This window comes from Alnus glutinosa, chromosome 12 (genome assembly GCF_958979055.1).
Source record: "Alnus glutinosa chromosome 12, dhAlnGlut1.1, whole genome shotgun sequence".
NCBI lineage: Eukaryota > Viridiplantae > Streptophyta > Magnoliopsida > Fagales > Betulaceae > Alnus > Alnus glutinosa.
Genome location: NC_084897.1, coordinates 25378044 through 25402947, shown reverse-complemented (window position 1 = coordinate 25402947; position 24904 = coordinate 25378044). Strand labels below are relative to the sequence as shown.

The 24904-nt window shown below is 36.3% G+C and overlaps 3 protein-coding genes and 1 non-coding gene across 9 annotated transcripts; 2 read left to right on the top strand and 2 right to left on the bottom strand.

The window, feature by feature from the left end:
* Positions 1 to 322: 322 nt before the first annotated feature.
* On the bottom strand, positions 323 to 4136 carry LOC133851790 (protein CHAPERONE-LIKE PROTEIN OF POR1, chloroplastic). The gene is made up of 5 exons (XM_062288366.1): positions 3978 to 4136; positions 3397 to 3608; positions 3194 to 3297; positions 1218 to 1662; positions 323 to 888 (listed from the first exon to the last, which is right to left on the bottom strand). The coding sequence occupies exons 2-5, from the start codon at positions 3531 to 3533 to the stop codon at positions 732 to 734; spliced, it is 843 nt and encodes a 280-aa protein (XP_062144350.1). The 5' UTR covers positions 3534 to 3608; positions 3978 to 4136; the 3' UTR covers positions 323 to 731.
* A 71-nt stretch (positions 4137 to 4207) lies between these two features.
* On the top strand, positions 4208 to 4280 carry TRNAE-CUC (transfer RNA glutamic acid (anticodon CUC)). The gene has a single exon. It is a non-coding gene; the product is annotated as a tRNA-Glu (tRNA).
* A 1351-nt stretch (positions 4281 to 5631) lies between these two features.
* LOC133883050 (probable pectinesterase 53) lies at positions 5632 to 7301 on the top strand. The gene is made up of 3 exons (XM_062322235.1): positions 5632 to 5930; positions 6447 to 6636; positions 6748 to 7301. The coding sequence occupies exons 1-3, from the start codon at positions 5632 to 5634 to the stop codon at positions 7267 to 7269; spliced, it is 1011 nt and encodes a 336-aa protein (XP_062178219.1). The 3' UTR covers positions 7270 to 7301.
* A 527-nt stretch (positions 7302 to 7828) lies between these two features.
* On the bottom strand, positions 7829 to 14435 carry LOC133852225 (PHAF1 protein At3g51130). 6 transcript variants are annotated; one of them, XM_062288931.1, is made up of 15 exons: positions 14221 to 14435; positions 13632 to 13714; positions 13356 to 13430; positions 12133 to 12200; positions 11954 to 12059; positions 11797 to 11857; positions 11495 to 11646; positions 11103 to 11165; positions 10393 to 10440; positions 9819 to 9932; positions 9617 to 9716; positions 9461 to 9534; positions 8641 to 8745; positions 8380 to 8442; positions 7829 to 8065 (listed from the first exon to the last, which is right to left on the bottom strand). In XM_062288931.1, the coding sequence occupies exons 1-14, from the start codon at positions 14315 to 14317 to the stop codon at positions 8392 to 8394; spliced, it is 1197 nt and encodes a 398-aa protein (XP_062144915.1). In that variant the 5' UTR covers positions 14318 to 14435; the 3' UTR covers positions 7829 to 8065; positions 8380 to 8391. The 6 variants fall into 6 exon arrangements, with proteins under 6 accessions (XP_062144915.1, XP_062144916.1, XP_062144912.1 ...); XM_062288932.1 differs by having other exon boundaries at positions 11495 to 11637; XM_062288928.1 differs by having other exon boundaries at positions 7829 to 8168; positions 11495 to 11661; positions 14221 to 14434.
* Between the last annotated feature and the right edge of the window lie 10469 nt (positions 14436 to 24904).

The window sequence follows — 24904 nt, the reverse complement described above, 5'->3', positions numbered from 1 at the left end:
AAAAACTCGAACACTGTAGCAAATAAAATCAAGATTGTTCTTGTTCCCAAACATTCCCTAGCGATTCTAATGCCTGTTTATATCATTCGAGAATGAGGGAGCCATGAAGAGCAAAGCACACGGCAAAAGGACAAGGCTGGGAGCTTTTGTGGACAGGGTACGTTATAGGTCTCTAACATCCTCAGGCGGAGTTCCATGTCTAGAGAAAACTAAAATCAGAATATCTTCAACCACTAAATTGTTGGGACACAGCACAAGCTCAAACAAATTAGGCAACATACAAAAGATCTAGCTTGTATGTGTAATCAAATCTACCCCAACATGAATTCACACACACGATTCTTAGGTTTTATTAGTGGATTCCATAAGAGGTTAGGAATTCGCTAAACACCCCCAAAATGTAATCAAGCAAGACTTGACTGCAAGAAAGATACCCAATTGAAAAAAGAATGTAAGGAACCATGAAATGCAAAAGCTGATCTGAATCTTTATCTAGTTTACATCCTTTCTCCAAACAACAAAACACTCACTGCCAGAAACCTTTTCTTCTTAAACTGCAAGGATCATTTCACAAAATATTGACACTTGATAGCCAGAAGTATCGATGCCGTAATTAGAGATATGAACGTTTTATGAAGCAAAATCAGAAAACGAATGAACCAGCAACCAAGAAAACCTGGTGATCTCCACTCCAAAAAGAATTGGGGCCTTGTGATAAGATATAATTTGATCTACTTTAGATAAGTGGAAGAAATCCACAGAATCACATAACTTAACAATGAACTCATCACTTCAAAAGTCCTCGGTCCTTTAAGTACAGGTACAGGTGGAATCACAGCAACCATCAAGAAAGTTCCCAGCAGCCATGAGATAGCAAAAGCTCCAGCCCTGCACCATAGCAACAAATTTTATGACTTGGACCTATTTAGAGTTTGGCACTTAAGTAGCAGGTAGTTTCCAGAATGCATTGAAAATCGGAAGGGGCAAGAGTATAAGCTGGCACTCTGGAACTGTTTCAACAATTTGGGAAAAGGTCATGACATTAGAGATAATCATGAATAACATTAGCTCATTATAAAAAGGTACAAGATGACACTGGGTCCAGCGCCAAGAGCAATGTTAGGTACGAGAAAAAATTTCGATGTATGTAACAATGACCTAAACGATAAACAGCAGGAACATGCCATAATTAATCAAATAGATACTGTCACACATACCCATAAAGCAAAGCCCGGGTTTTGCTCTTTAGTCGATCATTTATAAAATATATGGTAGCTATCAGTGAGATTGCCACCTGAAGGGTTGGGCCTTCTTCAGTTGGAAAGAGAACAGTGAGAGCTCCAAGCACTAGGAATGCAATAGATGTTTTTATAATGAACTTTGTTGAAGGAGTTCGGAACCTATCTGTAAGAATCTGAACAACACGGGACTGCTTGAATTGTCGGACTTTTTTCTTGACGTCAATTTTGGGATTCTTCCTATCATAGAACTTCTGCATAATTATTTTGTCATGGGCTGATTCAATAGCATCCACACTTGGTTTGTGCCCCGTGTATTGGCGAACAAGAAAGTTCCTTGCACCTTGAATTTCATCTTCAGAAGCCTCCCTGCTTATTCCAAGTCGTTTGTATGGGTCCCTCACATTAATTCTAGGAAAGACAGCTGAATTTGCAGATAAGGAGAGAGTTTTTAGTCAATGATGCTAATTTGTAACAAAATTTAGTGAACCACATGAATAGAATAGAGTAGAAAAAAAGGGTCAGCAGTAATAAATCAGACAAGAGCTATAACATTACAGCAAGCTGATACATAAATTGTCACGAGCAAATGATAACTCATGATATTAGCTTTCTGGAAAAGCAACTACCAAGTATAAACAAGGATGCTTACAATGTAAAGGTTCTCATCAACCTGATGCTTGAGGAACTGAGGGCAAGGCCCTAGCTGTTTTGCATACATTTCAGCACAAGAGAGAGAGAGAGAGAGAGAGAGAGAGAGAGAGAGAGAGAGAGAGAGTCATTCATGTCTTCATTATTTTTTTTTATTGGTAAGATTTTAACCTAAACCAACTCCACACCACTCTAAACACCTGAGCTAAGGCCCAGAGCGTCATTCATGTTGTCCAATAAATTCCATGCAGTATGGTTCAAGAACAGATGGTAATCTGAAAGAAAGTTACCCAGATGAGCCATCCGTGGCACAAATAAGTCCAACAATGGAAATAGCTCCACAAAACCAAATTCCTCGTCACAGGTGGAGCCCCTAATTTCTCCTAAAAGGACATGCAAAAACAGTCTATGCATGAGGTCTCCAAGCCACTCAGTAACAGGGACATTTACAGTCTGTATGTTACGAGGGAAAGGAGGAGGGGATGGAGAGGGGTAGAAGTGTAGAAGTGAAAAGGGGAGGAGAGACAAAATCCCCTGTTCAAGAGGAGGGAAAAATGTAAGGACAGGGAGAGCAAAAATCCATCTGAGCCCACCAAAACCAATCCAACCAAAGCAGGCAGATTGGAGGGGGCAAGAGGGCCTCTTATGAAAAAATGACTTGTCAATTTTATGATCATAATTTGAACCATTTTAAATCAGGGAATAATGGTAAGATAATAGTTCTATCCTCCCCTCCCTTTCTCTTTTCCCTCTTTCCAACCAAACAAGACGAGAGACTGTATTCTTTAGCTGAGCATTTTGTACACATCCGGTATATTTAAGTTCTCTCCTTTGTTCTAATAAAATTTCATTATTACTTATCAAAAAACAATATCAGGGACACATTAATTCCACTCACTTCCCCATCCTTCCCATTCTTCCCATTCTTCCCTCACCTATCCATCACTCCTACTTCCCCATTCTCTCCTACCAAACATGGTGTTAGATTTACAACTGGTCAGTTGCCCAATAACTCCAGCCATCCCTAATGTGTTATAAAAATCATTATTTTGGAAAGTGAACAGTTGCTTTATTCATCTCAACCAACATACTTATGAGCCTCAACACACTAACGCTCCCAGCCTTAAAAGCAAAGAAAGGGCTTAACATCCATGTTTCACAATGATCATTTGTTTCCCAATTAACATGCATATTTGTTTAGGTTTGCAAAAACATGCCTTGCAATAAAATTTTCTCCACAAAGTACAAATACCCGTGGACAAAGAGTAAGCAATCATCAACTAGTCAAGAAAGTAAAAGATTACCAGGGGGTTCATTTGACATATCACCATAAGAAGCATCCATCGCACACTTGATCAAGTGAGATTTCCGCGTACCACATCTTCGTATAGAACCAGTCCAGTAAGTCCTGTATGATCACAACATGTCAAACGCATGGCAGTGTTATAATAATGCACACAGGCCTCACTAAGGGTTTAAACAGTTGACCAAAACAATTAAGCAGTACCTCTCTACTGGGAGAAACCCAATCTGTTCTTTAGGTTTCCTAGCACTAGGAAATGCCGAAGCTCGCCTATTCAGCGACCCCGGGCCAGGTACTCGGAGACATCTCGAGGAACTAGCGGTCAATCCAAATGCAGCCATCTTTTTCACTGAAGTTATGCTATTGCCAAGCTTCTTACTCTAAAACTTTGTTATAAAATCCCACGAACCCAATGGCTGCAACAAATAAACAAACTCACCTATATCAATTTTTCTCCCATTTATTAGTAAATTATGAATATCAAGTGGTGAACTAAGCACAGTTCTCCAAATAATTAAAGCCCCGAACGAGTAAACATAATTTGATGACAAACCAGCAACTTGGATTGGAAAGCATGGTCATGGTAAAAATCAAAACTTTGAGGTTCTAAAGCAATAAATCCGAGACCAAACGGAGTGTTTAGAACGACCCAGTTTAACAATTCCAAGATTATCTTTATCTTTCTGCAGTGCGAGAAACTGAAATCTGTGGAAATCCAAAAACGAAATGCGGAGAATTGAAGTTTGGAACAGAAGGGAACAAGGAGATGGAAAAAGATAACATACCTGACGTGCTTGACAAAAGTCCTGTTATAGATGAATGAAAGGGTGAAATGTTTCTCAGGGTTGTTTAGAGAGTGTGAAGGAACGGATAGGAGAACCGAGAACTCAACGATGCCCCAGCGGCAGCGAGGGCTTAGAGCGACACTAAACCCCGCCTGTAGTGAGGGAATTAAATTAATTTTACCCAAATGGAAAAGCGGTTTTTAATTTACGTAGGCAGACCATTAAACAAATCCGTTGTAGTCTAGTTGGTTAGGATACTCGGCTCTCACCCGAGAGACCCGGGTTCAAGTCCCGGCAACGGAAATTTTAATTTTTTGATTTTCTCCACTTCTGAATGCCACGTTGTTCCTCGTGCCCCTTCAATCTTCATGTTCAGATTTTGGATCAATCCTGGTTTAAAAAAAATTGTTTGAATAACATTTTAATTAAAGCCACAAACAGATTTAAGTAAAACTTTCCCTCTCTTTCTCTTTGCTCCTAATTTTCTTTTTACTTTTTTCTTTTCACTGATTTTTAAAGAAAACTCTTGACACCCACCATTCACTGTCAGCAGAACAATAATGTTTGAAACTAATTAATAGCAAACATGTCTAAGTAACATTTAAGTAAGATTTTTAAAGAAGGATCATGTGCCCTTAAATTTAACTAATTAAAGAAGGGTCACAAGTCAAAACCAATTCATAGTATTATTAAAAAAAAATTAAAATTAAAATGTCCGTTGATAAAAAGAAGGATCATTGTCCATGGAAACTAATACCCCTATTGCTCATATATACACAACCAAGGAAGATTTTATTTTAGAATTATATCCTGCCCCCTTAAAAAAGTTTTGTGTTCCGTCTCTGTTTAGTATGATTTAAAAATCTTAACTTTGCATTCAGTTGTTTATTTAAAATATATGTTTTTTGTAAATTATTTGACTTAAAAGAATGGAATAATAATGTTATTCTTAACACTTATTTTTCATACTCGTTAAAGTACTTAACATATTTTAATTTTTAATTTTTTTAAATAATTAACGTTGGAAATTACTTACAATACTCTACAGAAGCCAATGTGAAAAGAGTGTGTCTATCGCCTTTTTTTAAAAAAAAAAAAAAAAAAAAAAAAAAAAAAAAAAAAAAAATTAACGTTACTCTTGAAAAATCATCACTTTTATGTTCCGTTGTTCAAAGTTGTTTTGCCTTATATGTCTACCACGAGGACAACCAATTACTTAGCCAAGCAAACCTCCCACGCAAAGGAAGTTATCATGGCGCTATCAAAACAACTATGCTTATGTAGCATCTGCGATTCTCCATCATGACCACCTCCTGTCATCTTCTACCACGCCGCTACCCAAAACAAACCTCTTCCTTTCTTCTTTCTCTAGTTACCACATTAGCAACCTACTTCACACTGCAAATAGAAGAGAAGCATGAAAAGGTTCACGCCATTATATTATGCCTGACAAATCCATTACGTATGGCATGATCAGAGCCTCATATTACGATCAAGTCGTTTTTCACTTCTTGAAGGCAAGAACAGACAAGAAGAGGCACCACTTGTATGCATTGAAAGTCTCTGTTGCTAGATTCCCTACACCTTCCCTCCCTACTCTTTGTTTTTAAACCTTCCGTTTCGGGCTTTCAGCTACGTACAGTCATTCAACGCGATGGTAGCAAAGCTGCTCTTGTTAATTTTACTGCTGGAGAGCACAGGTTGCTCTTTGTCGCGTCCAACTGGGGTGGTGGAGAGCGAAAAGGCGTACCTTAATTGGGTAAAGCAAATGGGTTCCTTCAAGCAGTACTCTCTCTTCCAGAAAGCAACCAATATGTTCGCGCCTTGCAAAACCATTAAAGTAGACACAAAATCGAGGTTTGGTGATTTTGTTACTTTGCAGAAAGCTATCGATTCACTGCCAGTCGTAAATCACTGTCGGGTCGTTATCTCCATCAGTGCAGGAATTTACAGGTAAAAATGAAGTTGTCCTCTACTTCGTTACTGACGGATATATCTTAGTTTTATTTGGTTTGGTTTGTGTTTATACAGTAACTTATTAACACAAACTATTGAAACTAACAAACGGGGGTGTGTGCAATGATATGCAATGGGCAGCCTAATGTGAGACTGTCTAACCCACGCCTGCTCGGGTTAACTATTCGGGTAGTTCGAGCAAGTGAGATTCAAACAGTCTTATTGCACTGAATCTTGGCCCCATACTAACATACTATATTTTTGCCGATGGTTGAAAAAGATAATATCAACGTTAATTTGAGAATCTACAATTTAAAAAAAATTGTAGGGGATCCCGATCCAAAAATATGAACCTTTTTTTCACACAAAAACATTTTGTCTCCCCCGTAACATCTTATTGTTCATTCCTTTAGTAGACTTTAGCAGAAAAGTATAACGCAGACTTGTGGTTTTGGGGGTGGGGGGTGTCTTCTGAGGCTTATATTTTGATTTAAATTGGATGGAAAAATGTAGGGAGAAGGTTGAAATTCCTGCAACTATGGCATACATTACCCTGGAAGGTGCTGATGCAGACGACACCATTATTGAGTGGGACGACACAGCGGACAGAAAGGGACAAAGTGGGCATCCATTGGGTACCTTTGCTTCTGCTACATTTGCAGTCGATGCCCCTTACTTCATTGCAAAGAACATCACCTTCAAGGTGAGCCAATTTCGTGATTTGGGCTTCATTATTTACTATTAGTGTACAGTAGAGAGATGAGGCTTATGGCTAAGGTAAAGTGTTAGTTTTTTGTATGATGTTCTATAACAGAATAAGGCACCATTGCCACCATCGGGAGCTCTAGGAAAGCAAGCAGTGGCATTACGGGTTTCAGCTGACACCGCGGCCTTCTTCGGCTGCAAATTTGTTGGAGCACAGGACACTCTCTATGATCACATAGGCAGGCACTACTTCAAGGACTGCTTAATTGAAGGCTCCGTCGACTTCATATTTGGAAACGGTCTCTCCCTCTATGAGAACTGCCATTTGAATGCCATCACCAATAGCTATGGAGCCTTGACTGCCCAGAAGAGAGAAAGCTTGCTTGAGGAAACTGGCTTCTCCTTCGTCAATTGCAAGGTCACTGGCTCAGGCGCCCTCTACTTGGGCAGGGCATGGGGCAGTTTTTCTAGGGTGATCTTTGCGTACACTTACATGGACAAGATCATCACTTCTCCGGGATGGAACAATTGGGGGCATAAAAATAGGGAAATGTATGTTTGTTCTCTCCTCCTCTTTACAACATGCCTTGATAATGTGCCAGGATGGTCTTTTAAGTTTAACCATTTGTAACAACATTAACATGTACTTTGCAGGACTGTGTTCTATGGACAATACAAGTGTTGGGGACCAGGGGCTGCTTTCGGAGGGCGAGTTTCATGGTCTAGGGAGCTCACTGACGACGAGGTTGAACCATTTATTTCACTTAGTTTCATTGACGGCCATGAATGGCTCCCAAACCTGTGAATCATCCCCTCTCTAACAGCATATTCAAATGAAAAGCACATCAGCAAAACGGGCAACTACAAGATTCTTATTATCTTTAACATCTGAGAAACCTCTTTCTCATCTTTCCTCAGATCATCCAACAAGTGTAGACCTTAATGGTTTCGAAGTTCAATAAAGAAAAATTATGCTATTTCCAAAAACTTACAGTCCTTTCTTTTTAACAAGCAAAATGTTTACCTATAATTAGTTGAACCCGAATCTCCTCCTTAAAAGTACCTTTAGGCTGTACGGCTATTCATATTAATTGAATGATCGGAACAATAAAAGAAGAAAGAGTTCAGAAAATTGAGACATTTACCAACCAACTATTCTCAAAAATAAAAGGTAAAACGAAAGCTAGCAATTTGAATAACATAAATACTTTGCATTAAATATTTGTTCTTTTTGAAAATTACAAAGACACATAAACATTATCACTGTACAAACGTTTCTGTTATCTGTACATAGTTATAGATAACTTTACAATTATCATTGCACCGCACCACGGTGGTGTTTACAAAGAGTATTTACTGCTTTAGCACAAATTTACTGTTGATATCCCACCTACTGCTTGTGACACACCAGCATCGAACTCGGGTAACTTAAAAATCAAAACAGCATAACAGGAATCAGAATTGCAATAACCGACAACCGTTTTGCAAGGCTTCAGTTGAACTAAGATAAACGTCACAATGCGGCAGTATCTACTCAACATGATAAATGTGGAACATGTCAAGACAATGGTTCTCTAAAAAGGTTGCAACAGACAAAGATTCTGATGTTTACCTTATCAATGATAATACCAATAAGTACATAAAAATTTTAAAAAAATAAAATAAAAAAATAAAAAATGTAGAAACTGTGTATGTAAAAACAAATAACATTGCTGAGAAAGAGCAGGAAGGAGCAACCTACCGGACATTATAATCATGACTGGAAAAGAGTTACAGTAGCAATATAACCGTTCTTCATCACCTGCTGATATTGATGACAGACTCATTAGCAGTCCCTTTTACTACCATACAATAAGCTATAGTTGCGTAATATAATTGTCAGATTCAACAGAAGTCAAATTTAAATTATCTTCTTCCTTTCTTTCTTTTTTTCTTTTGACACCAGAGAGGGTGTTTTTAAAAATTGGAAGCAAGAAAAATGGATAAATAATTGTTAACTCACCTCAAAGGCAACATTTTGATAACCATAAACATATGTAGATCCGAAAGGATTGCTTGTAGAACCTTGTGTTTGGATGGCAGCGCGGCCACAGTCACCAAGAATTTCCTAGAAATGTGAATCTTTTGTTAATACCTTAACACCAACTATAAAGGAGACAGACATTAAAGGTTAAGCCAACAATAACAAGGATACGAGAGGAGGGAGGGAGGGGGGGGGGGGGGGGGGGGGGGGGGGGGGAGTACGGTAGTGTATATTTGAGCTAGACAGGGAACATTTTTGTTTTCCATGACAAACTTATAATCTAGAAAAGAAAAGAAAATGAATTTCTTTGAATGAATTATTCCAATAATAAAGCAGGCTCAAACAAGGAATGAGCCCCCCCACCACCAAAAAACAAATTGTTTTGGCGGGGGGGAGCTGTAGTGAAATACATATCTCTGCTACCTAGACACATCCAATTAAATTTTCCATTCTTTTTTTATAAGTAACATCCAATTAAATATTATTCAAGTACCTAGTATCTATAATTGAAACTTTGCATCATTAACTATGAAAAAGGTCACAAATGGAAAATAATGGAAAAAGAACTAGAAAATAAAAGATAAATGCTAAAAACACTCCAGATTTAATCCTCTATTCGCTCTAAAGAAAAACAAAAATCAGTGGTAATGAAATTGTTAATCAAGGTGATAGGAAAATATGATACCAAATGCACTTCCATTACATTGTATTTGGACCAACATTATGCCAGTTCTTTAAATTTTGAAAGATAAAACTATTCCAGATGATATATTAAACAATTGGGTAAAAACAAATTTACCTTCACTTGCTCCCATTTGGTGCTTGGTGTAATCCTGTGTACCCTGCTATTCACTTCCTCAAAAGACCCCTCAACTGCAGGAACAAAATGAAAACGGCTTATCAGTTTCTGGATTAAAGATCCATTTGGAAATTTCTGAAACAGAACAGAACTTACAGTGTGAACTAAAGATAATAAAATTGCACTTTATGTATGAATTGAAATCTGCATGACCAGGATAGTTCGTATGCAAAACAAACTTCTTGATTTTATGAGTCTGCAAATACAACACAGTTATAATAGAACTTCTGAGTGCACAGGTTATCATGCATAGAATCATGACGATATGTATATTACTAGAACCAGAAAAAATGAATACCTGCCCATCAAATAAGATGTCCAAACCACGGGTAAAATAATTATAGAAATAATCACCACAAAGTGTCGTCCGTGGACGAGGATCCGATGCAGAGTGAATAACCATTTGGTCTACCTGTACAACTAACAGAATCAATATTCACTAATAATGACAAACACATTGAAATCACTAACAACTATAATGCTTGGACACCATATCACCCATCAAAGAAAAAATGGCTCACACCCCACCTAGGCAGATACAGATACTGCAACATTATTCTCGTGCTCATCCAATGAGGGAATTAGTTCTTAACAAAAAATATTGAAATTCTGCTTGCAATGCCTGAGTTAGGATAAGGCTTTGTTGAGTCGAGTTGAAATTGAGTAAGATACTTGGTAATAAGCTCACGACACAAATCCTCGTTTAATTATATGAATCCCCATCCTCCCATCAGCATAAATATAGCAAATTTATACACATCCTCTGAAGGAAAAATATGCCTTCAAACGTTTTAAGAGACTATGCAAGTCTATATCAGCAGCTCTCTAAAAGAATAACATTCTAAATTAAAGACTGGCTAACTCAAAAATACCTGCTTTTGATGAATTCCACAAGGACGGCCCAATTCAGTCCAGACATCCTGCGGAAAAGAGGAGACTATGAAATTAGGAATCACAATATCGCATTAATGTATCCCCTTATAAGAACTCAAACTAACTAGAAAAAAAATAAATAAATAAAAATAAAATAAAATTGATAAGAAAATAGATAACTAGAAAATGAATAAGAAGTAAATGGTACGATTAGAAAATTATAGAACACTAGAAAACTTCCTATAACAATAAGGTCATTAATGGAACCAATAAAAGATAAGAGATTAAAAAACTGCAGCAACAAAACTATTTTATAGAATTCGCAAAACCTAGTGACAAAATTATTATATTAGCATTAAGAAATAAGAAATTATGCCCAAATAGAACTCATTCATCAAATGAATAATGTCCTAGTTTCGAGTCAAGTTGACAGCAATTTATTTGTTCTCAGCAGAAATAATATGTAGATTAGTATCTTTGTGCGTATATATGTATTTGCGCGTCAAAGAGTAATTATGTTGCACCTCCATAAAGAACCATCTCATCTAAAGATTCCACGGAACATTGTACAATGTGAAAAGAAAACAAAAGCATGATTTCAACAAATTTTAAGAGTAAGATAAGAGCAAGAAAGTGTTTACCGGCAAAATCAGGAAAAGAAACAACAAAAAAGATACTGAAGCTTAACTCCATGAGACCTAAAACTTGCCTGCGGAGACGCACCAAAAGGAATATGTTGGCCTCCAACTGTGAAGTATAATTCTTCTCCAAGCTGGACAAAACAGACACTAAAATAACTTAGATCCAAGAATCACACTCATGCGTCAAAATTACAGTTCAGAATCTAAAAAAGAGAAGTAATGTAATGGGCCAGTACTAGAACACTCAGCAAGCAAACATCAGCAAATCAAAGTTTTATTTCATGGTTGTAGCTCTCCCCACTATTTCCATGCTTATGCTACACAGTTGATACTAAGAAAAACCATGCAGCCGTCCATAAGATGACCCGCCAGATTCCTCAGCAATTCAATGACATCACGCAAGACTCAAGGATGATGGCATTTCAATCAACATAAATGCATGAGGATGAAGGAATCAAACCTTAACATGCACCTCTTCCATGTAAAGGCTGCCAACAGGTAATGGAGGAGCAGTAGCCTTGTCCATTAAGGATCCTACACCAACTTTCTTGTCGGTAGAACTATCATATATGGAGACACGACACGTAACTGGTGTGGTGCCATCTGGAAACTCTAATGGCAATGCCGCTTTCATATCAGAAAGGATTAAAATTAAGTAATCAGAATATAAAAATTTTATTAAAAAAGAAAAAAAAAAAAAAAAAAAAAAAAAAAGAAGTAAAAGTAAAAGTAAAAGTGAGTTAGAAAATACTGAAACAATACCTTCCCCATCATGGCAGCAATCTGTATACTGACTAGGAATTGGAAAAGCAAAGGATAGCCCCTGCAAAATATACATGTAAGACAGAGCCTAGCATGTAAGAAAGATATAGCAAAAATGATAAAATTTATGATACAATTAGGTCTTCCATATACATACTGGGTAAAATAGAGTGTAAACACCTCTGTCTTTGTCATAAATCCCAGGAAAGGTTGGCCCAAAAAGTGCATATACAGCTACAAAAGTAGCTAGAGTGGATGGTCCCCTAAAAGAAGAAACCAGGATCAGTAATAGATTTACTAACATATAAATCATAAAACTAAATTTTAGAAACCCACCCTATCAGAGAAGTTGCATAGCGCATTTGGAGCCGTTTTACATCAAAAATTTCAATAAGGCGTAGCCTCTGACACCAAATTTAAAGTTACATTAGTCAAAATGTATCACGATAGTCATATATATTATATTATGGATATAAAATCAACTTATAACAGCAAGGCATGTGAGTATACAATACAACTACTAGATTACATTAGATGTACGATATACAGCACTAAAATTAATACAGTATCCCACCCTGAAAAAAGAAAATGGATGGGCCCCAATAAATTTTGGAGAACAGAGTACCATCAAAACTCAAATGTGAATGGGCCTCATAGAACAAAATAACTCCACTAGCAGATCCAATAAGGTGGAAACAAAATAAAATTTATAGTCCCACACAATAAACAAAAATACATAATTACTTTATTCCAATAATTGTTCTATCCATTCTGTGAATTGGAGAACCTGTGCTAAAGGATATAGTTGGTTTATTCAACGGTTACTAGACCAAACCAAAAGATGCTTTCCCGAGACCTTAATTTTAGTAACTCATGCCAATAAAGTAGAACAATAGAAAAGGGAAATCTCCATTAAGCTTGCAAGTTGACAATCTAACAGACTGAAGCGATTTTGTAAATTCTGTCATGTTTCTAATTTCTTCGCTGGTTGCAAGAAACATTCATATCATGTCCATATTCAGACTCTAGATTTTACCAATTTCTATATCCCACATTGTTCTTCACATGAGATTCTTATGCGGTTTTTAACCTGATGTGCAAGATAAATGGTAAAATACCAGCTATAATATACCCAATAAAAAAAAAAAAAAAAAAAAAAAAAAAAAAAAAAACACAACAAAAAAATCAGAATACAAGGATTAGCTCCTAGAGAATGCCATTTAGAGCACCCTATTGTCACTGCCGCATCAAATCCTTAGTTAAAAAGCACAAGATAACTAGAGGAGTAGAAAGAGGAAGTTAGTTCGCCCAATAAGTCAAAAGGCAAAGATTTATGCATAAAATTCAAGCCTCGCACTGTACAAGTGTTTGTTATATTTATACCAAGAATTACTCACTAAATTACTAAAATAATCACATAATTAGGTACAAAAATTATTCTTCAATAGCTTCATCATTCCACTTATCATTTGCAAGAAAAGAATCCTCTTGATCACATCCTCACAATGAAGCACAAGCAGGAAACCTAACAAAAAACCAAAAATATTCAAAAGTAATACCTGTGACCAAGGATCAAAGCGAATATGAAAACCATGATCTGGAAAGCTAATAACAATGTCCAGTTTCAGTGGCTCCTGCATGAAACAAGCGCAGTAAGAGGTGGCAAATTAATGTTGTAAAATCACCAAAATATATGAGTTGTGAATTTCATATTCAGCAAATCCCAGCACAAATCCAACACAGCATCAATTAAATTAACAAGAAATTTTCAGAGTAGTCCATATGTGTTTGTACGTGTAGATGCACGAATGATATGAATCTCCTACAATCCAAACCTCATCGAAGTACTTCACGTGGACAACATCGTAAATGTTAGGCTGCTGCTCTATCTGAGCAAACGCTTCGCATATCGGCATCCCTGCAAAAAACACAGGAAATCTTCAGCGCTGAACATAAGCACTTGTTAACTACTAAAACGCCTAAACTCTTCACATGACCCAAGCTTTTGACACCCAAAAACCAATCCAACACAAACACCCCACAAAAAACGCATGAATGCTGAGCTCATAAAACCAATAACTACTCGCCCCTGCAACCAATAACTAAGCGTAGTCAAGGAAAGCTTAAAAACCAAGAAAGCATCGTTATCATAACCTAACCCCCAGTTTAGTAGGTGAGAAAACTGCCAAAATTAAGAACGAAAAAAAATAAAATATGGATAATGAATTGTACATCCTCTGTTTTAAGCTCCAATAAAAATGGCACCGAAATGAAAACTTAACCAGGCCTTTTCTCGCGAACCAAACAGGTGAATAATTCAAAAATCAAACTAATTACGATGAAATCCATTCCAAATTTCCAAAACAAAATCTTCAATTAATTCAATCATATAAAAGGAAAACTCAGACACCGATCGAGAATTACCGAGAGTGAAGGGTCCGACACCGAGACCGGGTCGGAGATCGAGAACGATAGCACCCATAGCCGTGCCCTCGCACCGTCGTCTGGGTCTCTGCGACATAATAACCCTTTGGTTTTTCTCTCTGTTTTTGGGGGAAAATCTCCGTTACTTTCGTGAAAGGAACTCTCAGGTGTTGATTGTGTTAAATACAAAGCTGTGTTTCATACGGTTCGCTTAGATTGTCTACCAGTGCACGATAATGTCCCCATTTTTGAGATCCGGGTCGGTGGGACCCGCCATATGAGTCCCCCGTCCCAGTGAAAAAACCCGGGTCGGTGGGACCCGCCATATGAGTCCCCCGTCCCAGTGAAATTTTGGATAGATTTCGGATTTCCGGTTTTAGTGATTCCCGATAACACAGTTTAGTGAGTTCTTAAACTTTACATCACTTGAAAGGCTTCTTTTTAAAAAAAATTGGTTCACTTTTTTTTTTTTTTTTTAAAACGAAATATATAAGTATTTCATTGATCAAATATCACGGACATAAAGCTCTTAATTCACAAAGCATAAAAGCTTTGCAAAATCATAGCAAGATACTATGAGATTACAAAGTCGTAGATACAAACAAAATTATTACAATAAAATGTTATCTATGACTTTCATCTTCCGCTAACCCATTTACCAAAATAATTAAAGAGTAATTTTGTTTCGAACATGCCAGATCTAAGACAATAGTAATCAAATATCCTATAAAATTTTATTTAAAACGGCAGTGAGAGATAACCCTCACGCTGAACTATTCCGACCGTGAGGGATAACCCACACCGAACTATCCAAGCCGTATGGATAATCCCTCACACCTGACTAACCTACATCCCATATATGGTTCATGAGGTCATATCGTTCATGAGATCAGATCTATGGAGAAAAAAACTCTTATTCAAAGTAAAAACACAATTAACAAACAACGGCAGTGGTCATGGAGGAAGAACGGCACAACACGGAGGTAGATGGACAGATGCATAGCAGAGAGACCAAAGTTGCTGATCTGGTCGAATAACACCTGCAAACAAAATAAAAAATCATAATGAGATAGGAGGTAGGAGTGGGGAGTAGAAAGGAAAATGGAGAAGAGGAGGGAGCAGGAGCAGATCTACTCCCTCCTCTTCTCATATATGTTTTCTAAAAGTTTTTTTCTCTGGAGCCAGCTTTGAACTTTTATTGGTTCACTTGAAAACTTTGATTATAATGAGTAACGATATTCTTCCAACTTATCTATTAGACTTATTTCATATTGACTAGAGCAACATTTTAACAATCTTTTTTTTTTTTTTTTTTTTTTTTTTTTTTTTTCTTGAATGACTGAAATAAAAAAGTCACTTAAAATACATTACATTACCCGATATGGTATAAATGTGATAAATAGATGCGAAGAATATCATTACTAATTAATAAATGTCTTAAATGTATAAAAATGGTCATTTACGACTCACGAGTGTGTAACAATTTTTTTTTATTATTTTTTATAGTCGTAACGTAAAACATTTTAACTTAAACCAATAGTTTGTCGAAGTTCTCATTATCCACCCATTTTTATAATTGTTCTTAACTTAAACAAAGCTTTAATTGAAACTATAATTATATTTATTCACATATTTCGTATAACTATGTTCCATATATATACAACATATTATTATATTTGCATCATTCAAACTTCCTATATAACAAAATAGGGATAATTGCACAATTAGTTTATGGGGCTGACCCAAATTACAAATCACTCCCTATAATACAAAAAGTTCATGAATGTTTATATGGTAAACTATAATTACGAATCACTCCATAAACCCGTTTTTGTTCACCAACTTAATAAATTTCGTTAGTTTGGCATGTCATACCCAATAAGAAATCGACACGTATCAATTACAATAAAAAAATATAAATAAATAAAACTTAAAAAAATATTTATTTATTTATTTTTAAATAGAAAATAGCAAATGAGTGGTTGTCGATGGTGGCCCGGCCACGTCTGGGTGGTGACGCACGGCCTCCCTTAGGTCTGGGGTGGCCACGTGTCAATGTCCTATTAGGTATGACGTGACAAATTAACGGAATCTGTTAACTTTGTTGCCGGAAAAATGGGTTGAATGAGTGATTCGTAATTATAGTTTACCACGGGGACCCTCCATAAACTTTTTGTACCGCAGGGGTGATTTATAATTTAGGTCAACCCAAAGATCAGTAATGCAATTATCCCTAAAAAATATATCATCGCTGGCTAAAACCAAAACTTGACCAGTCTTCGGTCAAAGCTTTGTTTGGGTGTATTGTTTTTCAAAAAAAATTATATTGGTATTTGTAATTTTTCAAAAATAAACATATTTTTCAACCTTATTTTGTCTCGAAATTTGCATAATAAATTATAGTTGAATTTAAATTTAAAAAAATCGAACATCCAAATGTGCTATAATCTTTCTCAACTTTAGGGTACAAATCCAAGCAGTTGTCAAGCACTATGGAGCCTCTCTCTTTATGGTTGTAAAATTTGACATTTTGCATGTGGAACTGTAAGTCCGCCGTTAATAATGCTCCGTTTGTTTCGGCGTAAAATGATTTCTGAAAAATGATTTCGATATTTTCCGGTGTTTGGTAGGGGCGAAAATAATGGTCAACAGAAAAATAACCTCCGTTTGACAAAAAATGCTTAATAAATTTTTGAAAATGATTTACGCTTTTTAAAAGCGTAAATCATTTTCTGTATATGGTAGACGTAGTCGACTCTCTTTTAAACAGCGCAATCGACCTTTACGTTCAAGCAGTCCGCTATTGCCGGATTTCGACAAGCCATATTTTGATACTGGTCGGTGCCGAAATCAAACAAATTATGCCGGAATCCGGCGACGTCTGGCAACCGTCGCCGGATTCCAGCAGTATAGTGCCAAATTCTGGCCAGGCTGGTTGGATCCAGCCGTTTTGGCCGAAACTCCGACCAGTTCGGCCGGATCTCCAGCCATCTGGGCAGATACAGGCCGGATCCCCGGCCATCTGGCTGGGATCCTGGACGGATCTGGCTGTTCTGGCCGAATCTCCGGCCGAGATCCTCCTAGAACAGCAAGATCCCGGCCAGTTGGTCAAAATCTGGCTAGGACGGCCGGCTTCGGTCAACTAGCCAATCCGGACGTTTTGGCAAAGATCGCCAGAATCCGGCACAAATGGCCTGATTCTGGCCACGTTTGCCGGAATTTGTATGAAAATATTTTTATATTAATATTTTTTATTTCGTGAATAAAATTTAATTTTTTTTTAAATTAATATGATTAAATTAAAATATAAAAAATATTTCAAAAAATGATTTCGACGAAAAAATATTTTTCTGAAAAATGACTTCTCTAAAAATATTTTAAGACGGAAATTATTTTATACCGAAACAAACGGAGCATAAGTCAAATGTGTTGTGTGTACTTTAGCCCCTTTAAAATAATAATAAAAATAAAATCCTCTTTTGTTATTGTAAAATCCTTTTTCTCTTGGAAATAAAAATAAATAAAATAATAATAAGAGAGGCTTTTATATTTTTCAAAACTTCCCAATAAATGTACATAATTATTAGTTATGTAGGACATCAATATTCCATATTTTATGTCATTACGTACAAATGTATATTTTCATTTAGCTTGTTATTTGTATATTTTCATTTAGCTTATTATATGTATTTCAATCATTATAATCATATTTGTTTTTTGAACAAGGGAAATCTTCTCATTAAATAAAAAAGACCATTACAGTCTAGAGACCTTTTGGTCTCTAAAAGAAACTGATGAGATAAACAAAGGCATATCCTCAACCCATACATTCGAAAAACACCTTGAAGAAGCCCTTCTAGCAAGAAGATGAGCCACTTCATTTGCCTCCCTAAAGCAATGACTCCACTTGCAGACTAAGAAGGTAGCTGCCTTTTGTTTGATGACATCCAGAAAATGGCTGATTCTGTCCAAAGAATGATCCGTTGAAGAAACTCCTTTAATGATTTGCAGTGAATCTCTGTCACATTCAATGCTACAAACGCCCAATTCACTACAGAAATCCAAAGCAACCAAGGCAGCCATAGCTTCAGCACACACTGGATCCACCACTACCTTACAAACATAGCATTTAGCAGCAATAGCAAAGCCCTCCTCATTTCTAAGCACACAACCAAAACCAACCAATTCAGAATTAATATTCAAAGAAGCATCCCAATTGACTTTAAAAGAACCAGCAGTTGGAGGTTTCCAAAGCTTACAATAATTAGACCCAACCGAACTGGAAGCCAGCACCAAAGGCTCCCTCAAATTATGCCTTTTGAAATCATTAAAGAGGCTGGAGGCATCAGAGAACACCTTCAAAGGAGGAGAGAATTGCCCTTAAAAAATTAGCCTGTTTCTCCGCAACCATATTCTATGGAAAATAAGCACAAAGAGGCTCATCAAATCAGCATTCGACTTAGACAATAAATAGGAAATAAGCTCTGCAAAGTCCGAGAAAAAAGAGGGGCATTTTTTAAAGAGGGCAGGCCCACAACCCCACACATCTTGAGCACCCGGACAACACCATAACACATGAATCACAGACTCCACTTCTAACATACAACAAGGGCATAAATCATCATTACCCACTCCCTTTCTTAACAAATTCTGTTTGGTGGGTAAAATATTCTGACAAGCTCTCCACAGAAAGATTTTTGAAGCATTAGGAACATTTATGGTCCAAATTTTCTTCCAAAAAACATGACTGCCAGAAAAAGAAGGACACTCCCCAGACTTTTGTCTCAACAACTCAGAGGCCAAATGGTAAGCACTTTTAACCGAAAATGATCCGGTTGAGGTGCCATTCCAAATAATCTTATCCGGGGGTAACAGGGGACATAAAGGAGTGTTTTTAATAGCATTAGCAATAAAAGCAGGAAAACAGTCATCAATTAAAACAGAATTCCAACCCTTAATAGAGACATATATGAGATCGGACACTTTAGCATCCTTAGACAAGCTCAGACCGGGCTGGAATTTCAAAGGACCGACACTGGGCAACCAGTTATCACCCCAAATATTGATAGACTTCCCATCACCCACTCTCCATAAAATACCATTAGAAAGAAGGTCCTTAGCTGCCAAAAAACTACGCCACATGAAAGAAGGTCTTTTCCCCATCTCAGCTTCTAGAAAAGAGGATTTAGGGAAGTATTTAGCCTTGAGAATCCGGAAACTCAAGGAATTAGGGAACTGAATCAGCCTCCAACATTGTTTCGCCAAAAGAGCTTTATTATAATGATTAATCATTATAATCATATTAATATAATGGTTATGTTTGTTATTGTGTTTTGGGAAGTGTATTTTTATTTTTTATTTTTTATTTAAAAGTAGTTTGATGATGTGGCATAAAAGTTAAAATTGTTTTTGTATGTTAAGAAGTATTTTGTGTTTGAGTTGTTTGTTATTTTTTATTTTTTTAAAAAGAAGATAAAACATTAGACAAAAAATAAAAAAATTTAATAAACAAATTAATATTATTATCGTCATGGAATCTCTTATGGAGAACTTCACTTATAATTCATAATATTTCATCATTTTTAAAAAAAAGGTACCTAAACTTTTAAAAGTGTCAATTTATGGTATCAATCTTTCATTTTTTTTTTTCTTCTAATTTCAACCCTCTGTTATAATTTTCCGTTAAACCATGTTAAAATTTCCAAAATACCCCTCATTTTTTAATAAAAAAAATAGAAAGAAATTGTTAAGATTTAGGTATTCGTCAAAATTTAACGAAATTTGCAAAAATATTCATGCCTTAATCTTTTAAATTTGTTATATATTTTTATAAAATAATAATAAACACATGAGTATTTTGATAATTTTAATAGGATTTAACAAAAAATGTATATCCTAAATTAACACTTTAAAAAATTTTGGTACATTTTTTCAAAAATAATGAAAGATCATGGGTTATAAGTAAAATTATCCCAATTTCTTATAATAATGTTGTGTTATTTGTCATTCCTTCACCCATTATGCTATGTGGTAGTATCAAATTTTCTTACCACGTAAGATATTTTTAAATTAAAATAAAATAAAAATGAAATGTGCAGTCACCTCAATCTAGTTGGATGGAAATATGACAAATAGAATTTCTCCTTATAATATTAGGAGAAATCCTAAAAATCACATCTTCGTTTTATCGGGCTGATGTGGTAGTGCTCATCAACCTTTGGACCAATCATTAAAAAAAAAAATGGACAACTTCACAAAAATGTATCGAATTATATATTGTTCTGAGATAAGGGTATTGAATTAGCAAACGTCTCAAACTCGGATATCAAAGTTTCCAAACTTTTCACTTAAGGGTATTCCGTTATGATTTGCTAAATACTCATTTCTTTCTCTTTTTTTTTGGGAAAAAAAATATGTTAGGATTTAACTGGTAGTCATAATTTAAAGGAATTTGCAAAAATACCCATACTTGAAATCTTTGAAAAATTTTATAATTTTTTTTTTTTAAAAAAATGGTATTTTATAAATTTTAACAGCATTTAACAGCAAATCTTAATAGAGTATCCTTAAGTGAGATGTTTAAAAACGTGAATATCATAATTTAAGGAGATAACTTCACAAAAGGGTATCGAACTATACCGCGTTTTGACAGAAGGGTACTAAATTATCATTCCTCTCGAACCCGGGGTTTTAACTATCAAAATGAGTCTCAGAAAGGCATTTCATTTGTTATTGGCGTTAAAACGTGACAGAAGTCGATTCATGTGACTTCCACATGACTTCCACGTAACTTTTTTAATGCCATTTGTCTGTTTTGCCCTTCAACTCTCTAAAAAAAAAACTAAAAACATAAACCATAAACCATAAACCATGTCACCTTCCACCTCCATGTCGACATTGTTGAATCTCCACCATCCGTCTCATCCAAATCCACGTTATCCACAGTATTTGCCAAACTAGACCCACCCAGAGGACACCCACGTCCACATCGTCTGTAACGACCAAGGAAGTTGAAGGAACAATGAGAAAAACACAGTGATGATGATCATCAAAGAAGGAAATGAAAAGGAGAGAGAGAGAGAGAGAGAGAGAGAGAGAGAGAGAGAGAGAGAGAGAGAGATTTGCAGAGCAGGATTGGAAGAAAAACGCACTCTCCCCAATAGCAGCTCTCGTCCTCCCCACTGCGTAACGCAAAAGCGCGAACCCCTATAAATACTGAGCTAGCTTCACATATTCTCTATGTAACTACGTTCAAACACATTTGAAGCCTAGAGTTCTCGGCCTTTGATCACCACTATGACTCTTGTGGTCTCGAAAATTGCCATAATCGAGGTTGGTGTTAGCGGCTTAGCAGCCGCTAAACAAATAGCCCACCACAATCCAGAATTGATCATACATATCCAATAATTCAATGGCTTTTCACAGCTCACGAATACCACCACACTCGCCTGAACTGAAATATGTAATCATATGGATGATTATGGTTGGTGGAAGAGTTGAACATAACCCACTCTCTTACACTCTGTTTTATGAAGCTAAAACAGAGGCAGCTGAAAATTACAGTCAGATTTTTACATGCATGAAAATCCATGCACAGTGGAAGGCACCACGTTCGTGAGCGAGAATGGCGACAATGTAGCATTCGTGAGAGAACTTGCGGGCGATGGAGCGGCCTAGTGTAACAGAACCAATGTTTTGTTATGAATTTAGGAAAGAAAATAGAAAGAAGAAGAAAGATTGAGAAGGAAAAAATGGATTTTATTGAAAGATTGGGTTGTTCGAGAAGGCTATTCTCCTACCTTGGCATTCGAGTCAAACTAACACATATGAAGGAGCCCATGTGATATGAAGGAGCCACGTAGCCACCGAACACACAGGAATCCTGCACGTGAACTTGAGTCAAATTTGCACATACCCGAATCTTCTAGGTTCTCTTGATGCAGTTTCTTGGCTCTTCACTCCAAAAACTTGCTTACAGCTTGTGACATCTCCACCCAATTTAGTCTGGAATGCTTCGGCCCCATTTCTTCTTTCTTCTTCTCATAGTACTCGATCGTTCTCCTCCGGCCTGGATAAAAAACCTAGCAGCCGCAACCAAGTAAGAAGACAACAACAGATACACACAGAGATTCTGCACCATCCTCTGCAGTTGGATGAAACGATCTCCTATACCTTTAAGGAATTGCTACGTATACTACTCACACAATAGCTCCTTACACTACCTCCCTCGTTAAGACACCTTGCCCTTAAGGTGTGCAAGTGAAAGACAGATGCCCAATATTAGACTATGGAGAAACAAATGCAGCCCAAAGCCCAAATGTTACCCAAAGGTTGAACTGGTATCAATAATTTGTGAGCTGAACTCGTGCTGCAAAAGTCAGCCAAGTCTAACCTTATGTAACGCACGCTAAGATATTTTATAGATTATGAGCTGCTTAACAAATGCGCACCACGTGGATGGAAAAAATAGCAATTCTGCCACTTGCCCCTTTTTTTTTTTTCCAAAGCCACCAACGCAATTGATACCACCCCACTTCGATCCCACGCCGACAATGGCGGCTATGCCTCGGGCGGAGGTTGAACTCGTCATGTTGCGCATCTTGTTTAACTAGCTTAGTGAATAAAGATGAGAGAGAGAGAGGAAAAACTCGTGTGTGTGTATATATATATATATCGCAGTTGTTGGCTTCTCACCGGGTTGAGGATGACGACTACAATCTGCATGTGTGAGTGGAGAGTGGGTCCAGCTTGAGGAGTTGTGTTTACATACATGACAGTGAGGGGTAAAATGGACAAATGGCATTAAAAAAGTTACGTGGAAGTCACGTGAATCGACTCCCGTCACGTTTTAATGCCGAGAACAGACGGAATGCCTTTCTGAGACTTATTTTAATAGTTAAAACCCTGGGTTCAAGATGAATGATAATTCAGTACCCTTCTGTCAAAACACGGTATAGTTTGATACCCTTTTGTGAAGTTATCCCTAATTTAAAACATAACTATTAACGCCGCTTACATGCATGCCATGTATATACAAATCAGGGAAATTAGTGAAATCACACCCAAACTCATCACATCATTACTGGCTTCGATGTTTCATAATACTATTAATCCATTCTCATTACGGTGATTTTGTTTTTTAAACCATTATATTTTTTACTTTTTTGTTCCTGTTTTAAAAATAAAAACATTATTAAAAAATTTTAAATATAAAATACTCACAAAGCACTCAAAAATATTTCCACTTATATGCCACATCATGATACATCTTCAGACAAAAGACAACAAGTACCTCCAAAAAGCAATAATAGACGTAACCAATTTTAAATGTTATAATATATAAAAAATAAAGTATATTTTGTGTATATTCCATATGTGGTTTATATTGAAATATTATTTATTTATGGGTTAATTGTTGTCAAACTTGTATTTATTCTAAACCTTATAAATAGAGACATTTGTATTGTAGACAAATAAGTTAATGAGACACAATGTAATCCTATAAGCTATTTAGAATAGTGAACATAAGTGCCTGACAGCAAATTACCAGTAATTTATTGTGTTTGTTTATCTCTCTTGCTTTCACCTTTATTATTGTATTTTAGATTTCTTCACAAACCTCAACATTAAAAAATATAATTCTGAATTTTCCATAACTATTTTGACGTTACGGTTCAAAACATAAAAAAAAGAAAAGAAAATAAGAAGCATGATGGTAGTTTCAATAAGGAAAATGTTGATAAATATTACATATTTTTCTACACTTTTTACAAATCGATGCGGTAGTCCAATCATAATCAATTTTCTTTGTCTAGTATTTGGCATGATAATCTATTTATGAACTTACAAAATTGATGTAATAGTCAACATGACATTGCCACAATCAAACTTTATTTTTTTATTTATTTTTTATTTATTTTTTTGATATGTCTACACAAGATGGGGAGGGAAGATTCAAACTAGTGATCTCCGCTTCATGAGGCGTGATCTCCAACCGATTGAACTACTCTTTAAAGACTCATTCAAACTTTATTATTTTGTGAATAACGTTGGCAAATACCACATAAGTCGTCGCATCTTTTTATAAAAGGCTTTGTAATATTCGTAGCATTATCTTTAAAGAAACATGGCCAATCATTGTAGTTACCCAGAGGCTCACGACTTCCAAAACATTTACATATAAGTTAACATTTGAAACCAACGTGTTGCCTATTGCCTAAGTTTACCCCTAGAGTAGAGCTTGTAACTTCAAAGCAATCATGCCAAAACGCCTACCTTTCGTAATCATCCATCTGGCAGACAGTCTCTTAAGTCTTAATTCTTAGTCCACCTTGTGCGGCCAAACCCCCACATGTTGAAGATCCAACCAAATTCTGACGCGCGCTAATCTATCGAAAGTCTTAATTCTTAGTCCAATTCAATGTTACTTCTTTCTTCAAGCCACGGGATTTTTTTTAATCCCGTCTTTTTCCCGGTTGCGTTCTGGGGTAAAATATTAATATAAAAATTAAAACGCACGTAGCACGCCACTCCTCCTCCTCCGTTATTTATTTATTTTAATAAGGACAATGTCAACTCGGTCTTTTTCCCTCCCTAAATAGAGAGAGCTGCTGCAAGCAAGCCTGCATCACAGGTTCGCACACAATTGAAACACTTAAATCCATATTATAAGAAATATAAAGAG